We start from the raw sequence: 15,006 nt of genomic DNA, 5'->3' as shown, positions 1-15,006 counted from the left end.
TGAGCCACCGTGCCCGACCCATATAAAAGCTCTTGATATAACAATGGAGAGAAAGGAGTGAGGAGGAAGAGAAGAATGAGGAAGCATTGAATCAGGTGTTCACTGGCAGGTGGGAACACTGACAGGTGTGTAGGGCAACCAGAGACCTTGCGGGGAGGGCAGGGGAGTCTGTTAAGGAAAGGGAAGGTGGAGGCTGGGGCCTAACTGGGTTATTTTTGGAGCTGCTATCTTTGTCTGCATCTGCTAAATTATTAAACTGAGATCACTTCCTAGAGGGTGCCAGGCCAGGTTGCTAGGGAGAGGCTGAAAGGGAGAGGTTGGATCTCTTAGCAGAGGCCTCAAATATTCTAGGCTGGGATGCACATAGACTCCTTAGGCCTTGACCCCTTCCCCACCCCACTCTCAGCTAATGGAGGGGACTGGGGATCCTGCTTGGGGCCACAGCCACAGTCACTGTCCCCTCCACAAGGCTGTCTCTTCTGGCTGTTGTCCTGGAAGCAATAGATACATACTGCACCAGACTATGGAACCTGGTCCCATCTCAGCTGCCTCTTCTCTTTCAGGGTCTCAAACTCAGGCCACAGGCTTTGAGTCAGATAGATACGACCAGATATGACCATAGATATGTGAGATCTTGGGCGTATCCTTGCATGTATCAATGCCCTTGTCTATGCCATAGATATTAGCCATTCCACTCCTCAGATGAAAACCCTGAAGTTCAGAGAACAAAGGTGCCTCTCTCAGGGTTGCATAGCTAGAAAAGGACTGAACTTCGATTCAAACTAAGTCTTTCTGATTTCAGCCTCCTTTCCTCTATTCTGTCTTTTTCTTTCTTTTTTTTTTTTTAATTTTTTTGAAATGGAGTTTCACTCTTGTTGCCCAGGCTGGAGTGCAATGATGTAATTTTGGCTCACTGCAACCTCTGCCTCCTGGGTTCAAGCAATTCTCCTGCCTCAGCCTCCCAAGTAGTTGAGATTACAGGCGTGCACCAACACACCTGGCTAATTTTGTATTTTTAGTAGAGATGGTGTTTCGCCATGTTGGTCAGGCTGGTCTTGACCTCCTGACCTCAAGTGATCCACCTGCCTCGGCCTCCCAAAGTGCTGGGATTACAGGCGTGAGCCACCGCGCCAGACTTTTTCTTTTCTTCTTGTTTTCTTTTTTTTTTAAGAGACAGGGTCGGCTGGGTGAATACTAAGAATACAAAAATCAGCCAGGCGTGGTGGTGGGCACCTGTAATCCCAACTACTCAGGAGGCTGAGGCAGGAGAATTGCTTGAACCTGGGAGGCGGAGGTTGCAGTGAGTTGAGATCGCACCATTGCACTCTAGTCTGGGTGACACGGTGAGACTCTGTCTCAAAAAAAAAAAAAAAAAGACAGGGAGGGTCTTTCTGTGTCTCCCAGGCCGGAGTGCAGTGGTGCAGAGGCTGCTCACTGCAGCCTCAAACTCCTGGGCTCAAGGGGTCCTCCCACCTCAGCCTCCCATGTAGCTACAGGCGTGCACCACCAAATCTGGCTAATTTTTAAAATTTTTCATAGAGACAGAGAGTCTTGCTCTGTTGCCCAGGCTGGTCTCAAACTCCTGGCCTAAAGTGATCCTCCCATCTTGGCCTCCCAAGGTACAGGATTATAGGCATGAGCCACTGTGCTTGGCCTATTCTTTTTTTTTTTTTTTTTGAGATAAGGTCTTGCTCTGTCACCCAGGCTGGAGTGCAGTGGCAAGAGACAGGTCACTGCAGCCTCGACTTCCTGGGCTCAAGTGATCCTCCCACCTAAACCTCCTGAATAGCTGGGACTACAGGCATGCACCACCATGCCCAGGTAATTTATTTTTATTTTTCATAGAGATGAGGTCTCACTATATTGCCCAGGCTGGTCTTGAACTCTAGGTGCTCAAGTGATCCTCCTGCCTCAGTCTCCCAAAGTGCTGGGATTACAGGCATAAGCCACCTTGCCTGACAGCCTATTCTTTTTTAGTATTTTAGTATTTTATCTGTTTTCCAGATTTTCTGCAAAAGGAATGTACTTTATAACTTTTATAAAGATCAGAAAAACACAATAATCATTATAGTTATGGATGGATTTCTTCATTCCAGATGTTCTGTTTGCTGGGCTGGATGTGCACTAACAGGTGGTAGACTGTGGCTCCTGTCCACTCTGAGAGTGTGGTGCTCAGGCCAGTTAAGAAAGCTGACAAGAAGCTGGGCACAGTGGCTCATGCCTGTAATCCCAGCATTTTGGAAGGCTGAGGCGGGCGGATTGCTGGAGGTTGGGAGTTCAAGATCAGCCTGACCAACCTGGAGAAACCCCATCTGTACTAAAAATACAAAATTAGCCGGGCGTGGTGGCTCATGCCTGTAATCCCAGCTACTCGGGAGGCTGAGGCAGGAGAATCGCTTGAATTTGGGAGGCAGAGGTTGTAATGAGCCGAGATTGCGCCATTGCACTTCAGCCTGGGCAACAAGAGCAAGACTCCGTCTCAGAAAATAAATAAATAAATAAATAAATAAATAAATAAATAAAATAAAAAAGAATAAATGAATGAATGGAGAAGGGGACTCTCCATTATCAGCAAGCTCTACCCTTGTGTTATTTTTCTTTTCTTTCTTTCTTTATTTTTTTTGAGACGGAGTCTCTCTCTGTTGCCCAGACTGGAGTGCAGTGGCGCAATCTCAGTTCATTGCAACCTCTCCCTCCTGGGTGCCAGCAATTCTCTGTCTCAGCCTCCCAAGTAGCTGGGATTACAGGCGCCCACCACCATGCCCCGCTAACTTTTTTGTATTTTTAGTCTTGAACTCCTGACCTCGTGATCTACCCGCCTCTGCCTCCCAAAGTGCTGGGAATAAAGAAGTGAGCCACCGCACCCGGCCTACCCTTGTGTTATTTTTATTTTTCTTTCTTTCTTTTTTAATGGAGTCTTGCTCTGTTGCCCAAGCTGGAGTGCAGTGGTGTGATCTTGGTTCACTGCAACCTCCGCCTCCTGGGTTCAAGTGATTCTGCTTCAGCCTCCCGAGTAGCTGAAATTATAGGCATGCACCACTACGCCCGGTTAATTTTTCTATTTAGTAGAGATGGGGTTTCGCCATGTTGTTCAGGCTGGTCTCGAATTCCTGACCTCAGGTGATCAGCCTGCCTTGGCCTCCCAAAGTGCTAGGATTAGAGGTGTGAGCCACTGTGCCCGGCTGTGTTATTTTTCTTTTCTCTCCCTTTCCTTTTCCCCCTCCCCTCCCCTCCCCTCCCTTTCCTTTCCCTTCCCTTCTTTTCTTGCTTTCTTTTTTTTTTTTTTTTGACACGGTGTCTTGCTCCTGTTGCCCAGGCTGGAGTGCAATAGAGCAATCTCAGCTCACTGCAACCTCCGCCTCCCAGGTTCAAGCGATTCTCCTGCCTCAGCCTCCTGAGTAGCTGGGATTACAGGTGTGCACCACCACGCCCGGCTAATTTTTGTATGTGTATTTGTATTTATTTATTTATTTACTGAGACGGAGTCTCACTCTGTCACCAGGCTGGAGTGCAGTGCCATGATCTCAGCTCACTACAACCTCCACCTCCCAGGTTCAAGCGATTCTCCTGCCTCAGCCTCCTGAGAAGCCAGGACTACAGGTGTGCCCCACCACACCCAGCTAATTTTTTGTATTTTTAGTAGAGATGGGGTTTCACCACGTTGGCCAGGCTGGTCTTGAACTCCTGATCTCAGGTGATCCATCTGCCTTGGCCTCCCAAAGTGCTGGGATTACAGGCATGAGCCACCGTGCACGGCCTAAATTTTTCAATTCAGACAAATGTTTATTGAGTGCCTTATGGGGCCAGGCACTCTGCTTGACTTCAGGGGATTCTAGTGATAAGCAAAACCAGTCAAGGGGAAGAGACTATTAATAATTAAACAATAAATACATATATATGACTCATGGGAAATACCACAGAGGAGAGCAACACGGAGCATTGCCAGAGAACAGGGAGGTAAGGAGTGACCATGGAGTGGGTCATATCTGTGTTTGAATTCTTGCTTGGCCATGTACCTGCTGTGCGAACTCGGGCAAGCTTCTTCACTTCTCTGGACTTTGGTTTCTCATCAGGAAGAGAAGGCTATCAGTCTCCCTTTCTTAGGGACAATATCACGAGACAGAGAACATTCATTCCTCCAATAAATATATACTGTGCATCTTCTCCCACTCAGATAAATTACTTGCCCAAGGTCACCCAGATGGGCAGTGTGTGTTGGTTTTGAACCCAGGTCTGACTGGTTCTCTGGATCTGGCCAGTGGTGGGGGGTGGGGATAAGTCCTAGTCTTCTCCCCTGAATCAGTCCTTCAGGAGCTGGGAGCAGTGATCTGCCTCATGAAGGCAAAACACCTGTCCATCTCCCCACCACCATGGCAATGAGGGGCTTCTGCCCTGATAAAGACCTATGATTTCATGATACAAAACAGACTGTTCAAAGAGACACCATCGTTCAGCAGGGCAAGCCTCCTTGCTGGGGGCAACCTGGTAGCTCCTGAGCCTCCCTCATCTTCACTGAGCCCCTCCAACTCTCTGAGTTCCCATGCCCCTCACTGAACCTCCCTTCCCCCATGGCGAGCCTCCGCCAGCACCTTTGCACACACTCAGCCCCTTTCCCCTACTGAGCCCCAGCACAATCACTGAACAGCTCTTCTTCCCCTCTGACTGAGTCATCCTTCCAAGCCCTCCCCTTCCCCTCACTGAGTCTCCACCACCCCTGGTCACTGGGCACCGTGCTTCTGACCTCCTCCCTCCCCCAACCCCTCCACCCTTCCTCTTCACTGAGCCTGGCGCCTCTCACCCACCCGCCTTCCTCTCCCAGCCGCTTCTGAGCTGCCTCTTTGGAGCCCAACTGTCTCACCCACGAGACCCCATCACTCAGTCTCACTCAGTCTAAGACACCTGAAAGCACTTAGAGAACATGTGTTCGTGGGGGGAGGATGAGGCTCCGTCATCATGCCAGCATGCCATCTTCCTCCTCTTCAGGCTGCAGCAGTCACACTGGCCACACCTTCCGCAGGTCCTCCTGAGCCCAGGGTCTGCTGCGGTCCTTCCCAATCGGGTTCAGAGCTGGTTTCTGGACCCCTGGCCCTTGCCCCCACCCACCACAGAGACCTCCCATCTCTGATGCCACCTTCAAGTAGATGGAAACTGAGGCAGGCCCATGGTGTCTGGGCCAGTGTTTGGTATGGCAGGGTCATTTCTGTTGGGGGAAAAGTGGGCAGGGTTCCATTCTATCATTTTGTCAGGGCCAGATGAGAAGCGTCAGATAAAGTCCCACATAAGGAACGTCCATCCACCAAGAGGACTAGACCCAGGTATCTGAGCCCCCAGAGGGCATGAATGGCTGAGCTGGTGCATTTCTGTCCAGATTCAAAAATCTGGATTCAGCCACCAGTCAGCAATAAGACATTGGGCAAAGCACTACTGCCCTTCAGGGTCTCAGTTTCCCCTTCTTTATTTTTTATTTTTATTTATTTTTTGAGACTGAGTCTTGCTCTGTCGTCCAGGCTGGAGTACAGTGGCACAATCTCTGCTCACTGCAACCTCTGCCTCCCGAATTCAAGCGATTCTCCTCCCTCAGCCTGCTGAGTAGCTGGAACTACAGGGGTGCGCACCATATCTGGCTAATTTTTTTGTATTTTCAGTAGAGACAGGGTTTTCACCATGTTGGCCTGGCTGGTCTAGAACTCCTGACTTTAGGTGATCCACCCACCTTGGTCTCGCAAAGTCCTGGTATTACACGCGTGAGCCACCGCGCCCTGCCAGTCAGTTCCCCGCCCCCGCACCCCCCCCCACCCCCGGCTTTTTTTTTTTTGAGACGGAGTGTTGCTCTGTCGCCCAGGCTGGAGTGCAATGGCGCGATCTTGGCTCACTGCAGCCTCCACCTCCCAGGTTCAAGCGATTCTCCTATCTCAGCCTACCGAGTAGTTGGGATTACAGGCGCCCATCACGACGACCGGCTAATTTTTTTGTATTTTTAGTAGAGATGGGGTTTCGCCATGTTGGTCAGGCTGGTCTTGAACTCCTGGCCTCAGGTGATCTTCCCGCCTCAGCCTCCCAAAGTGCTGGGATTACAGGCGTGAGCCACCGCGCCCGGCCAGTTTCCCCCTCTTTAAAAGGTGTAGGAACACCCGCTGGGAGGAGTAAACACGAGCGGGGCAGGGAAAGAACTTTGCACACCGTGGGGTCCGGGGCTCCTCTGTGATGCCACCAAGGTTTGCAGGCTCAGCGGCAGCGCTGAGGTATTTGTTCTGCGAATAAAGGGCTCTACCTATCGTGGAATCAGCCCAGCCAGATCCCCGTCCCACCCGGACGGCAGTCGCCCCTCTGCGTTAACCCTTCCACTGCCCTAGTGAGGTGGGAAAGGGGGTCCCGGAGAGCCCTGTGGCCCAGGAGAGACCGGGAAGAACTGATTCGGCCAAGGGCAGCATGAGGTGTGGGAGGAGCACTGCACAAGGGGTCAAGCCTCCTGCGTTCTAGCCCAGGCTCTCTTCGCACATAGGCCTTAGGCAAGACTCTCCCCCGGATGGAGACCGGATTCCATGATTTTCTAAACACCAGCTACCAGAGCTTATGACTCTGAGCGGCCAAACCAGGGAAGATGAGGCTCCCTTTGCACCCAAAATTTGGGGAGAGGCGAAAGGGGACCGGATGTCCTAGCGGGGCAGAATCAGGCGAAGGGCAGGACCTGAAGGGTTTGGGGAATGCCCTGGATGTGCAGCGCGGGGGACGGATTCAGGGCGTGCCCGTCTCTGATTGGCTGTGCCGCCCGTCGCTCCGCCCCGTGTTCTATAAGATGCACGGACAGCGGGCGCGGCTCTGGGGTGGGGGCTGTGGCCGTGTCTGGCTCTTCAGGTGTGCGGTGCTTATCCTCCCTGCGCACCTACAGCCGCAGACCGCCGGGGGGCGGGGGATGCCGGGCTGCCGCATCAGCGCCTGCGGCCCGGGGGCCCAGGAGGGGACGGCAGAACCAGGGTCGCCGCCGCCGCCCCGGGATCTCATGCCGTCCTCTCAGCCCCCGCCCCCAACTCCGACCTTGACCCCTACCCCGACCCGGGGTCAGTCCCCGCCGCTGCCTGACGCAGCCAGGGCTTCGTCAGACGCGGCCGAGGGCCAGGAGCTGCAGCGCTGGCGTCAGGGCGCTAGCGGGGTCGCGGGGCTCGCCGGCCCCGGAGGGGGCTCTGGCGCGGCGGCGGGGGCGGGGGGCCGCGCGCTGGAGCTGGCCGAAGCACGGCGGCGGCTGCTGGAGGTGGAGGGCCGCCGGCGCCTGGTGTCGGAGCTGGAGAGCCGCGTGCTGCAGCTGCACCGCGTTTTCTTGGCGGCGGAGCTGCGCCTGGCGCACCGCGCGGAGAGCCTGAGCCGCCTGAGCGGCGGCGTGGCGCAGGCCGAGCTCTACCTGGCGGCTCACGGGTCGCGCCTCAAGAAGGGCCCGCGCCGCGGCCGCCGCGGCCGCCCCCCCGCGCTGCTGGCCTCGGCGCTGGGCCTGGGCGGCTGCGTGCCCTGGGGCGCTGGGCGACTGCGGCGCGGCCACGGCCCCGAGCCCGACTCACCCTTCCGCCGCAGCCCGCCCCGCGGCCCCGCCTCCCCGCAGCGCTGATCTCCACGCCCGGACCCCTGGCCACCCCGAGAAGCTTCGCCGAGGTGCCCACCGACCGACTGATCGCGGACGCCGGCTAGATGGACTACGGATCCGCAGGAAGAGACAGTGGGGGGCCAGGGGCCCAGAAGAGGAGGCTGAGGTGCGGTCTTAGCAGCTGGTGCGTTCGAGGGTTAGGGCGTGTGGGGGGCTGGTTCAGGGCCCGGGAACTCCCTTCCGTGGAGCTTCTGGCATCTGCTGGGTCCCTAGTAAAGCTGCCACTTTCTGTTCCCGCCTCTCCCCGACCATCTGGGTAGTGAGAGGTGGTAGCACCAAGTCTCCATTGTAATAAGAGTTGGACTCTTGAGGGGGCTCACATCCCAGGAACGGATTGGCGGCAAACTTTTACCATTTGGAACCTGCCGCACGGATGCAGCACCCCCCATCCTCTCCCCCACTTGCGTGGCCTTTCCCGGGCCCCTCGAAGCTGTGAGCAGTCTTGCCCTTGAGGATGCTGCTTCCTGGCGCCGCCCAGCTCCGTGCCTTCGGGAAGTCAGAATAATGAGGCCCCAGGATGGGGTGGGGGCTGGCACAGGGCTGTACCACTGAATTCCCGCTCTAGGCCTGTTTCACCTCTGGGGAGACGGAATCCCAGAGCGGTTTAGGATTTGTTCTCTTCATACTTAGGCCCTTCTTCTTCTAGGAGACAGCTTTTCTTATGCTGTCATGCAGGTTCGCTAAAATTACGGCCTGACTCACATAACCAGGACAGGATGTCTGGCATCTGCTCACCCAGGGATCCTTACATAGCAGAACCTAGAGGCTTAACTGCCGACCTGTCACTAAGATGGTTCGGCCAGGGTGGAACCAGGTGATACCCTTTAACAGGCCCCAAGGGGGCAGGTATGGCATCAGCTTCCAGAAAGGGGGGACTTAAAGAGCCAGATGTGACGTTAGATATGCTTCTCTTCCTGTCCAGATGCCCTTCAGCCTGCCATTCCTCTGTCCCCTCTGTGAATGACCTGGCTACCGCATTGCTGCTCACCAGCTGAGTTAATGTCACTCTCACTTATCAGTCTGCGAAGTGGATCTCTTAACCTCCCAGAGGGGCTGTGGTGATGTTAACCCAGGGCAGAGGTCCTTCTTCTTCCTCACTAAATCATGGAAAGATAATTTATTTTTTTGTTGTTGTTTGTTTGTTTTGAGACAGAGTTTCGCTCTTGTTGTCTAGGCTGGAGTGCAATGGTGCGATCTTGGCTCACTGCAACCTCTGCCTCCCGGATTCGAGCGATTCTCCTGCCTCAGCCTCCCAAGTAGCTGGGATTACAGGCATGCGCCGCTACGCCCATCTCATTTTGTATTTTTAGTAGAGACGGGTTTTCTCCATGTTGGTCAGGCTGTTCTCGAACTTCTGACCTCCGGTGATCTGCCCCCTTCGGCCTCCCAAAGTGTTGGGATTACAGGTGTGAGCCACTGCACCCGGCTGATAATGTATTATTTTAACTCACACCTGGAAACAGGCACTGCTTTTGCTGATAGAGCCATGAGCTAATTTAAAGTCCTACTTTTGCAGAGTGGAGAAGGGATTTCTCAAGGTCATATGCCAGTGAGGGAAGAACCAAGGTCCCTGGCCTGTGTGTGCACCTCCCACAGTACCCTGGGCAGGGGCTAGGGAGAGTTGTCCTCTGGATCCTGTCTGCTTTGTGACTTAGAACAACTCTGCCCCGTCTCTGGGCCTCTTTCCTCAGTCCCTCCTTGATTCAGGGCTTGGGAATGGGGTGAAGTGGGGAGGATGCTTCCTTCCACAGGAATCTGTGAGGGTCAGGTGGACTGCTCTGACAGGCTGAGGCTTGGGGCCCTTATGGGACCCTCCCTCATCAGCCCTTCTCCCTGGATACCAAACTTTTTGGCTGGTTTCTCGGCTAACAGCAAGGCTTTCCTGAACCCTTTCTTAGCTGGGGAAGGGAGGTTCAGGAGGGTGTCTCAGAGCCTCTGACAAAGGTGGGGAACCCCAGGGAAGTAATGAAGGGGGCAATGCCATCCTCTGGTCTTTCCAGACAGGGAACACCTTCCAAAGCCACTTGGGTCATTTGGGGTCTAGAGGCTTAGAGAGGACAGGACATCTTGGAAGGAACTCAGCTCAGGCCTTGGTGGTGGGTTGCAGCCAGGACCGTTTGTTTTCTGGGTTGCATGGGAGGGGGCACTTGGTCCGGAGAAGCTTTTAGCTAATGGTGTAAAGTGCTTGGTGCCATCACAGTTTTGGCTTTCTCCAGGATTTATTTGTAATCAGCTTGTCCTGATTTGGGGGTGGGGTGGGTGAGTAGAGAATTAGAGATGACACTGGCTAGTGTGTGTGTGTGAAGGAGAGGGTAGTAAATGGAGATTGGTCCTGGTGTCACAGGCAGCTCTGCCCCCTCCCTCCACTTCCAGATGTCCCACTGCTCCTCATCAAGCTTCCTGGCCAGGGCACACACATGCAGACTTGAACCCCAGCTCCTAGTTAGTGCTGTGTCCATTACCACATAGCCAACCAACAAAAGGCACCTTCCCACACCTGCCTGACCATCCAGGGCCCCCTCGAGACGCTCACCCGTCTGGCTTTATTCAGGCTGGGTGCGGTGGCTCATGCCGGTAATCCCAGCACTTTGGAAGGCCCACGAGGGCCGATCACTTGAGGTCAGGAGTTCAAGACCAGGCTGGCCGACATAGTGAAACCCCATCTCTACTAAAAATAACAAAAATTAGCCGAGTGTGGTGGCAGGTGCCTGTAATCCCAGCTACTCGGGAGGCTGAGACAGGAGAATTGCTTGAACCTGGGAGGTGGAGGTTGCAGTGAGCCGAGATCATGCCACCGCACTCCAGCCTGGGCAAGAGAGCAAGACTCTGTCTCAAAAAAAAAAAGCTCACCCATCTGGCTCCATTTTCTTCTTAATCAGCAAATATTGATAGGGGCTCAGAAAGCAGAGCCAAATCAGAGGAGGGTCTCTACTTTTAAGGGCTTATGTCTCCTGGCTCTTTTCCAGGCAGCGTTTCCTGGCTGTCACCATCCCAGGGGACCCCTTGGGGGCAGAACAGTTTGTTGGAGTCCAGCTCTAGCCTCAGACAGAAGGCTGACCCACCCCTTTTCCCCACATGACTTTCAGAACACTTTCTTGATGGCCCCCAGCTCTAGGGACAGGACTGAGTACAGTGATCTTGGGGGGCCTGTGCATTGAGGACACTGACGGCCACCAATGAATTTATATCTCAGCAAAGGGAAATGAAGGGAACAGGAGCCTTTCTTCAGGCTGGTGCTTGGGGCTGGGAGACCAGTTCAACGTTCTAATCTGGGACTTGCCCCTCAACTGGATAACCACGTGGGCGGTGCCACCAGAGGGCAGTGTGGGGCTGCTTTCTCGAGACGAAGGGGGCGTGGCCTGGAGGAGGTTCAGTCCTTTATTGTTCCTGCCTCCAATCATCCCTTTCCCTGGTAGCCCCCGCGCTTCCTAGACCTTGAGCTGCAGGGGTCTGGGAGAACGAGCAGGGTAGTCATGGTCGGCGCAGTCCTAGAGCGGGAGTGTAGTTCTGGGGATAGCTTCCTGGGTGGAGTGGGACTAGAGGCCAGAGCTGTGCCCATCAGCGGCTCCCTAGGGGCGGGAACCCTCTTTGAAAGGGGAGCAAAGGAAGCTCCTTTGGCTGGGCTGAACCTGGAACCCCAGGGAGACCTATTAGGAAAGACTTCCAGGAAAGACAGGTAGCCCTTGTTGGGGTCACTATCAGGATGAAAGACCAGAGTCATTTTGTATTCACAGATTTGTTACATTAAATGATCAGAATCCAGGGTCCCACGGCCAGTGGTGGCCAGGGTTGCCTCTTAGAGATGAGGCTGGAGGCACAGAACGTGGCCGAGGTGGTCCAAGCCTGCAGCCGCTCCCCTGTTTGTGGGTTCTTCAAGAACAATTCGGGTGCTTAGGCTTCTCAGAGCTGAAGGAGAGGCCTGCTGTCATGAGAGCAGTGCAGGAGGAGGTATTTGGGAAAGCTTGGAGATCCCCAACCTACTTCTTCCCCCATTGGTCCTTGACTGCACCCTGGCCAGGGGCGATGAGGGAAGGGAAACTTTGGTTCTGGAATATTTTTTTTTTTTTTTTTTTTTTTTTTTTGAGACGGAGTCTTGCTCTGTCGCCCGGGCTGGAGTGCAGTGGCGCAATCTCGGCTCACTGCAAGCTCCGCCTCCCGGGTTCACGCCATTCTCCTGCCTCAGCCTCCCGAGTAGCTGGGACTACAGGCTCCCGCCACCACGCCCGGCTAATTTTTTGTATTTTTAGTAGAGACGGGGTTTCACCGTGGTCTCGATCTCCTGACCTCGTGATCCGCCCGCCTCGGCCTCCCCAAGTACTGGGATTACAAGCGTGAGCCACTGCGCCCGGCCTTGGTTCTGGAATATTAACCACCTCCTCTATGCCAGGCCCCTGAGCACTTTACACCCATTAATCTGTTCCAACCCTCCCAAAGTAAAGGTGATTATTCCCATTTCCACAGGTGAAGAAACAGAGAGGGAGGGCGGGTGACTTGCCCAAAGACATAGGAGCTATAAGTGAGGGATCCTTTAAACATTAGGCCATATGGTGATTCATTTATCAGGCTAAAGAGAGGTCCCTTTAGGGGGATATCTGGGCTCCCACATTCAAGGCTGTGTATAGTGACCCTTGGTCCTTGGGCATTGGAAGGGACATGAGATGCTGGAGGGGTGGCAGAAGGTGCCCCTCCCAGAGTCTGGGCACACCCCAACCTGGCTGGGCCCTGGGGGTGAATCAGGCTGAGTCAGCAACCTGGCTTCTGACGAGAGTGGGCCAAGGATGCTCAGGGCTCAAGCCTCCCAAGGGTTTGCCTTGGAGGGCTGCCTCCTCTCCCTGTAGATCTGGGCTGGCTAACAGGTGAAATCCCATCTCTCCTAAAAATACAAAAATTAGCCGGGCGTGGTGGCATGCGCCTGTAATCCCAGCTACTTGGAAAGCTGAGACAGGAGAATTGCTTGAACCTGGGAGGTGGAGGTTGCGGTGAGCTGAGATTGCACCATTTCACTCCAGACTGGGCAACAAGAGCAAAACTTCATCTCAAAAAAAAAAAAAAAAAAAAAAAAGAAAAGAAAAAGAAAACTTGAGTATTAAATGAGAAGTCATACTAAGTACCTGGCACATAGTAGAGATCCATAAATGATGGAACCAATTTGCCCAGCCCTGGAGAGGCCGCCAGGAGAGAACCCCCCAGGCGGTGTGGGCCTCTGCTTCTCTAGAGCATCACCATATCAGGAATCCCTGGAATGGGCCCTGGGGAACTCCATAAGGGGAGAAGTGGAGGAGGGGCAGGCTTTTCATCCCAGGAACATTCCATTCTAACTGCTCAGGCTAGGGGATCCCAGCCAAGGACAAAGGCCCAAGGGAACCTCTGCTTCCCCAGGAGCTCCATTCCATACTATTGCCTCATGCATCTTGTCTCCACAATGCCCCCACCCCCTTCAGGCAGATTTCAAGTTGAAGGACTTGGGTGGGGCTGGGTGGCTGTGGGAAAGAGGCCATTAAAGCTCTTGGAATTATTCTTTCCAGCTCCTTCCAACTCCTCAGAGCCTCCACTCTATGGATCTGGACCTCTGGATTCGGCTTTCTCCCTGGGCACTTCCTTCAGGAAGACGTTGAGAATTGACCTTACACAATCCCAGCGCCCTCCTCACAGGAGCCTTTCACTTCACAGTGGCAAGGGGCTGGTTCTGGGGAACTGGCTGACGCTCTGAATTTCTTCATATACCCCACATTTGACTTTGGCTTACACTACAATTGGAGATGTTGCTACAGGTCCCTGAGATGCAATCAGATTAAGCATAGCAAGCATTGCCAGTGGGAAACTCAAAATAATTTTTTTCTCTTTCCCCCTACCCCATCCCTGGCCAAGAATTTCTTTTAAAGATATCGTCATCATTCTTAAACAACATTCTTAACCCCCAGCTGGGGTCCCCATTTTAGTAGATGTCATTGCTTCAAGTCTAACGGTGCCGGGAGGCCTGTTTGAGGGAAAACATTAGTTTGAAAAATCCCTGTTCCCTTCATCCACTGCCCTTGTTCTCCACGTGGGAGTGTGCCTGTGGCCCCTCAGAAAGATATCTGCTGGCTCCTAGGGGTTGGGGTGGGGGACACACCTTTTTCTCAGGAAGAGGTGGTGGCAATGTAAAACATCTAAGCAAAGTTTTAAATGAAAAAAAGGAAGCACATTTAAACATCCTGATAGTGGAGGGAAGGGGGGCACATTTACACATAGCCCAGAACTTGTAGAATTCTGTAAAGTGAATGTATACTGAATTAGTCTCCTGCCTTATACATTCAGGAAGAATAAATTTCCATAATGTAAGGCGAATGCATGGGGTTCTGAGGTTTACTTTGCAAGTGTCCTTGTTGCCTTTCCTCTGTGTCTGTTATGGCTCTTTAAGTTGACAGTTCCTGGAGCAGCTTCTATTCAATTTCGTTTGGCAGTCTGGCCCTGTTGACTTTGATTTGCAGACCAATTGTCCTTGACCTGACTCACAGCCACCTGCTCTTACCCCCCCTCCTCAGGAAGTCTTCCTCATTAAAGGATGTGATGAGGGAGCTCACGGGTGAGAATGCACATGTGAGACTGTGTGACACCAAGGGGGGTTGTGTGAATTGGTGACAACATGGCAGCACAATGGCCTGTGGGGGTTGTGTGACTGTGTGACTGCTGGCAACCATATGGACCTGTTTGTCAGTCGCTGTCTAAGCAGGAGACAGCACACTCAAACTGGGAAGTTTTAAAAATAGGCTATTCTGGCCTGGCATGGTGGCTTACACCTGTAATCCCAGCACTTTGGGAGGCTGAGGCAGGAGGGTTGCTTGAGCTCAGGAGTTCAAGACCAGCCTGGGAGATCCCTGCTCTATAAAAATGAAAAAATTAGCCAGGTGGGATGGCGCATGCCTGTGGTACCAGCTACTTAGGAGGCTGAGGTGGGAGGATTGCTTGAGCCCAGGAGGTCAAGGCTGCACTGAGCTGTGATCCTACCACTGTGCTCCAGCCTGGGCAACAGAGCAAGACCCTATCTCAAGAAATAAAACAGAAAGACTATTTCCAAAGGCGTGGGCTGGGCTTGGTGGCTCACATTTGTAATCCCAGTACTTTGGGAGGCCGAGGCGGGCGGATCACCTGAGGTCAGGAGTTTGAGACCTGTGTGGCTAACATGGCGAAACCCCATCCTCTTAAAAATACAAAAATTAGCCGGGCGTCGTCGTGTGCACCTGTAGTCCAAGCTCCTTAGGAGGCTGAGGCATGAGAATGGCTTGAACCTGGGAGGCGGAGGTTGCAGTGAGCTGAGATCGCGTCACTGCATGCCAGCCTGGGTGAGTGCCGTCCCCCCCCCCACCCCAAAAAAATGTAATGGGATGGTGCAG

General features: G+C 53.5%; 1 protein-coding gene across 3 annotated transcripts; it reads left to right on the top strand.

Moving 5' to 3' along the window:
• The first annotated feature begins 6,803 nt into the window (after positions 1-6,803).
• Positions 6,804-13,960, top strand: TRNP1 (TMF1 regulated nuclear protein 1). Of its 3 annotated transcripts, none has more exons than XM_055260923.2 (2): positions 6,804-7,739; positions 13,159-13,960. In XM_055260923.2, the coding sequence occupies exon 1, from the start codon at positions 6,914-6,916 to the stop codon at positions 7,595-7,597; it is 684 nt and encodes a 227-aa protein (XP_055116898.1). In that variant the 5' UTR covers positions 6,804-6,913; the 3' UTR covers positions 7,598-7,739; positions 13,159-13,960. The 3 variants fall into 3 exon arrangements, with proteins under 3 accessions (XP_055116898.1, XP_055116899.1, XP_063487599.1); XM_055260924.2 differs by having other exon boundaries at positions 6,804-7,757; XM_063631529.1 differs by lacking the exon at positions 13,159-13,960 and adding an exon at positions 8,309-13,152.
• The last annotated feature ends 1,046 nt before the right edge of the window (positions 13,961-15,006 follow it).

This window comes from Symphalangus syndactylus, chromosome 22 (genome assembly GCF_028878055.3).
Source record: "Symphalangus syndactylus isolate Jambi chromosome 22, NHGRI_mSymSyn1-v2.1_pri, whole genome shotgun sequence".
Taxonomy (NCBI): domain Eukaryota; kingdom Metazoa; phylum Chordata; class Mammalia; order Primates; family Hylobatidae; genus Symphalangus; species Symphalangus syndactylus.
Note: the sequence above shows the minus strand (reverse complement) of the source record. Positions and strands in the feature narration are given on the sequence as shown.

Coding starts and splice junctions, on each gene's coding strand:
- TRNP1 (XM_055260923.2), top strand. CDS start 6,914: ATGCCGGGCTGCCGCATCAGCGCCTGCGGCCCGGGGGCCCAGGAGGGG.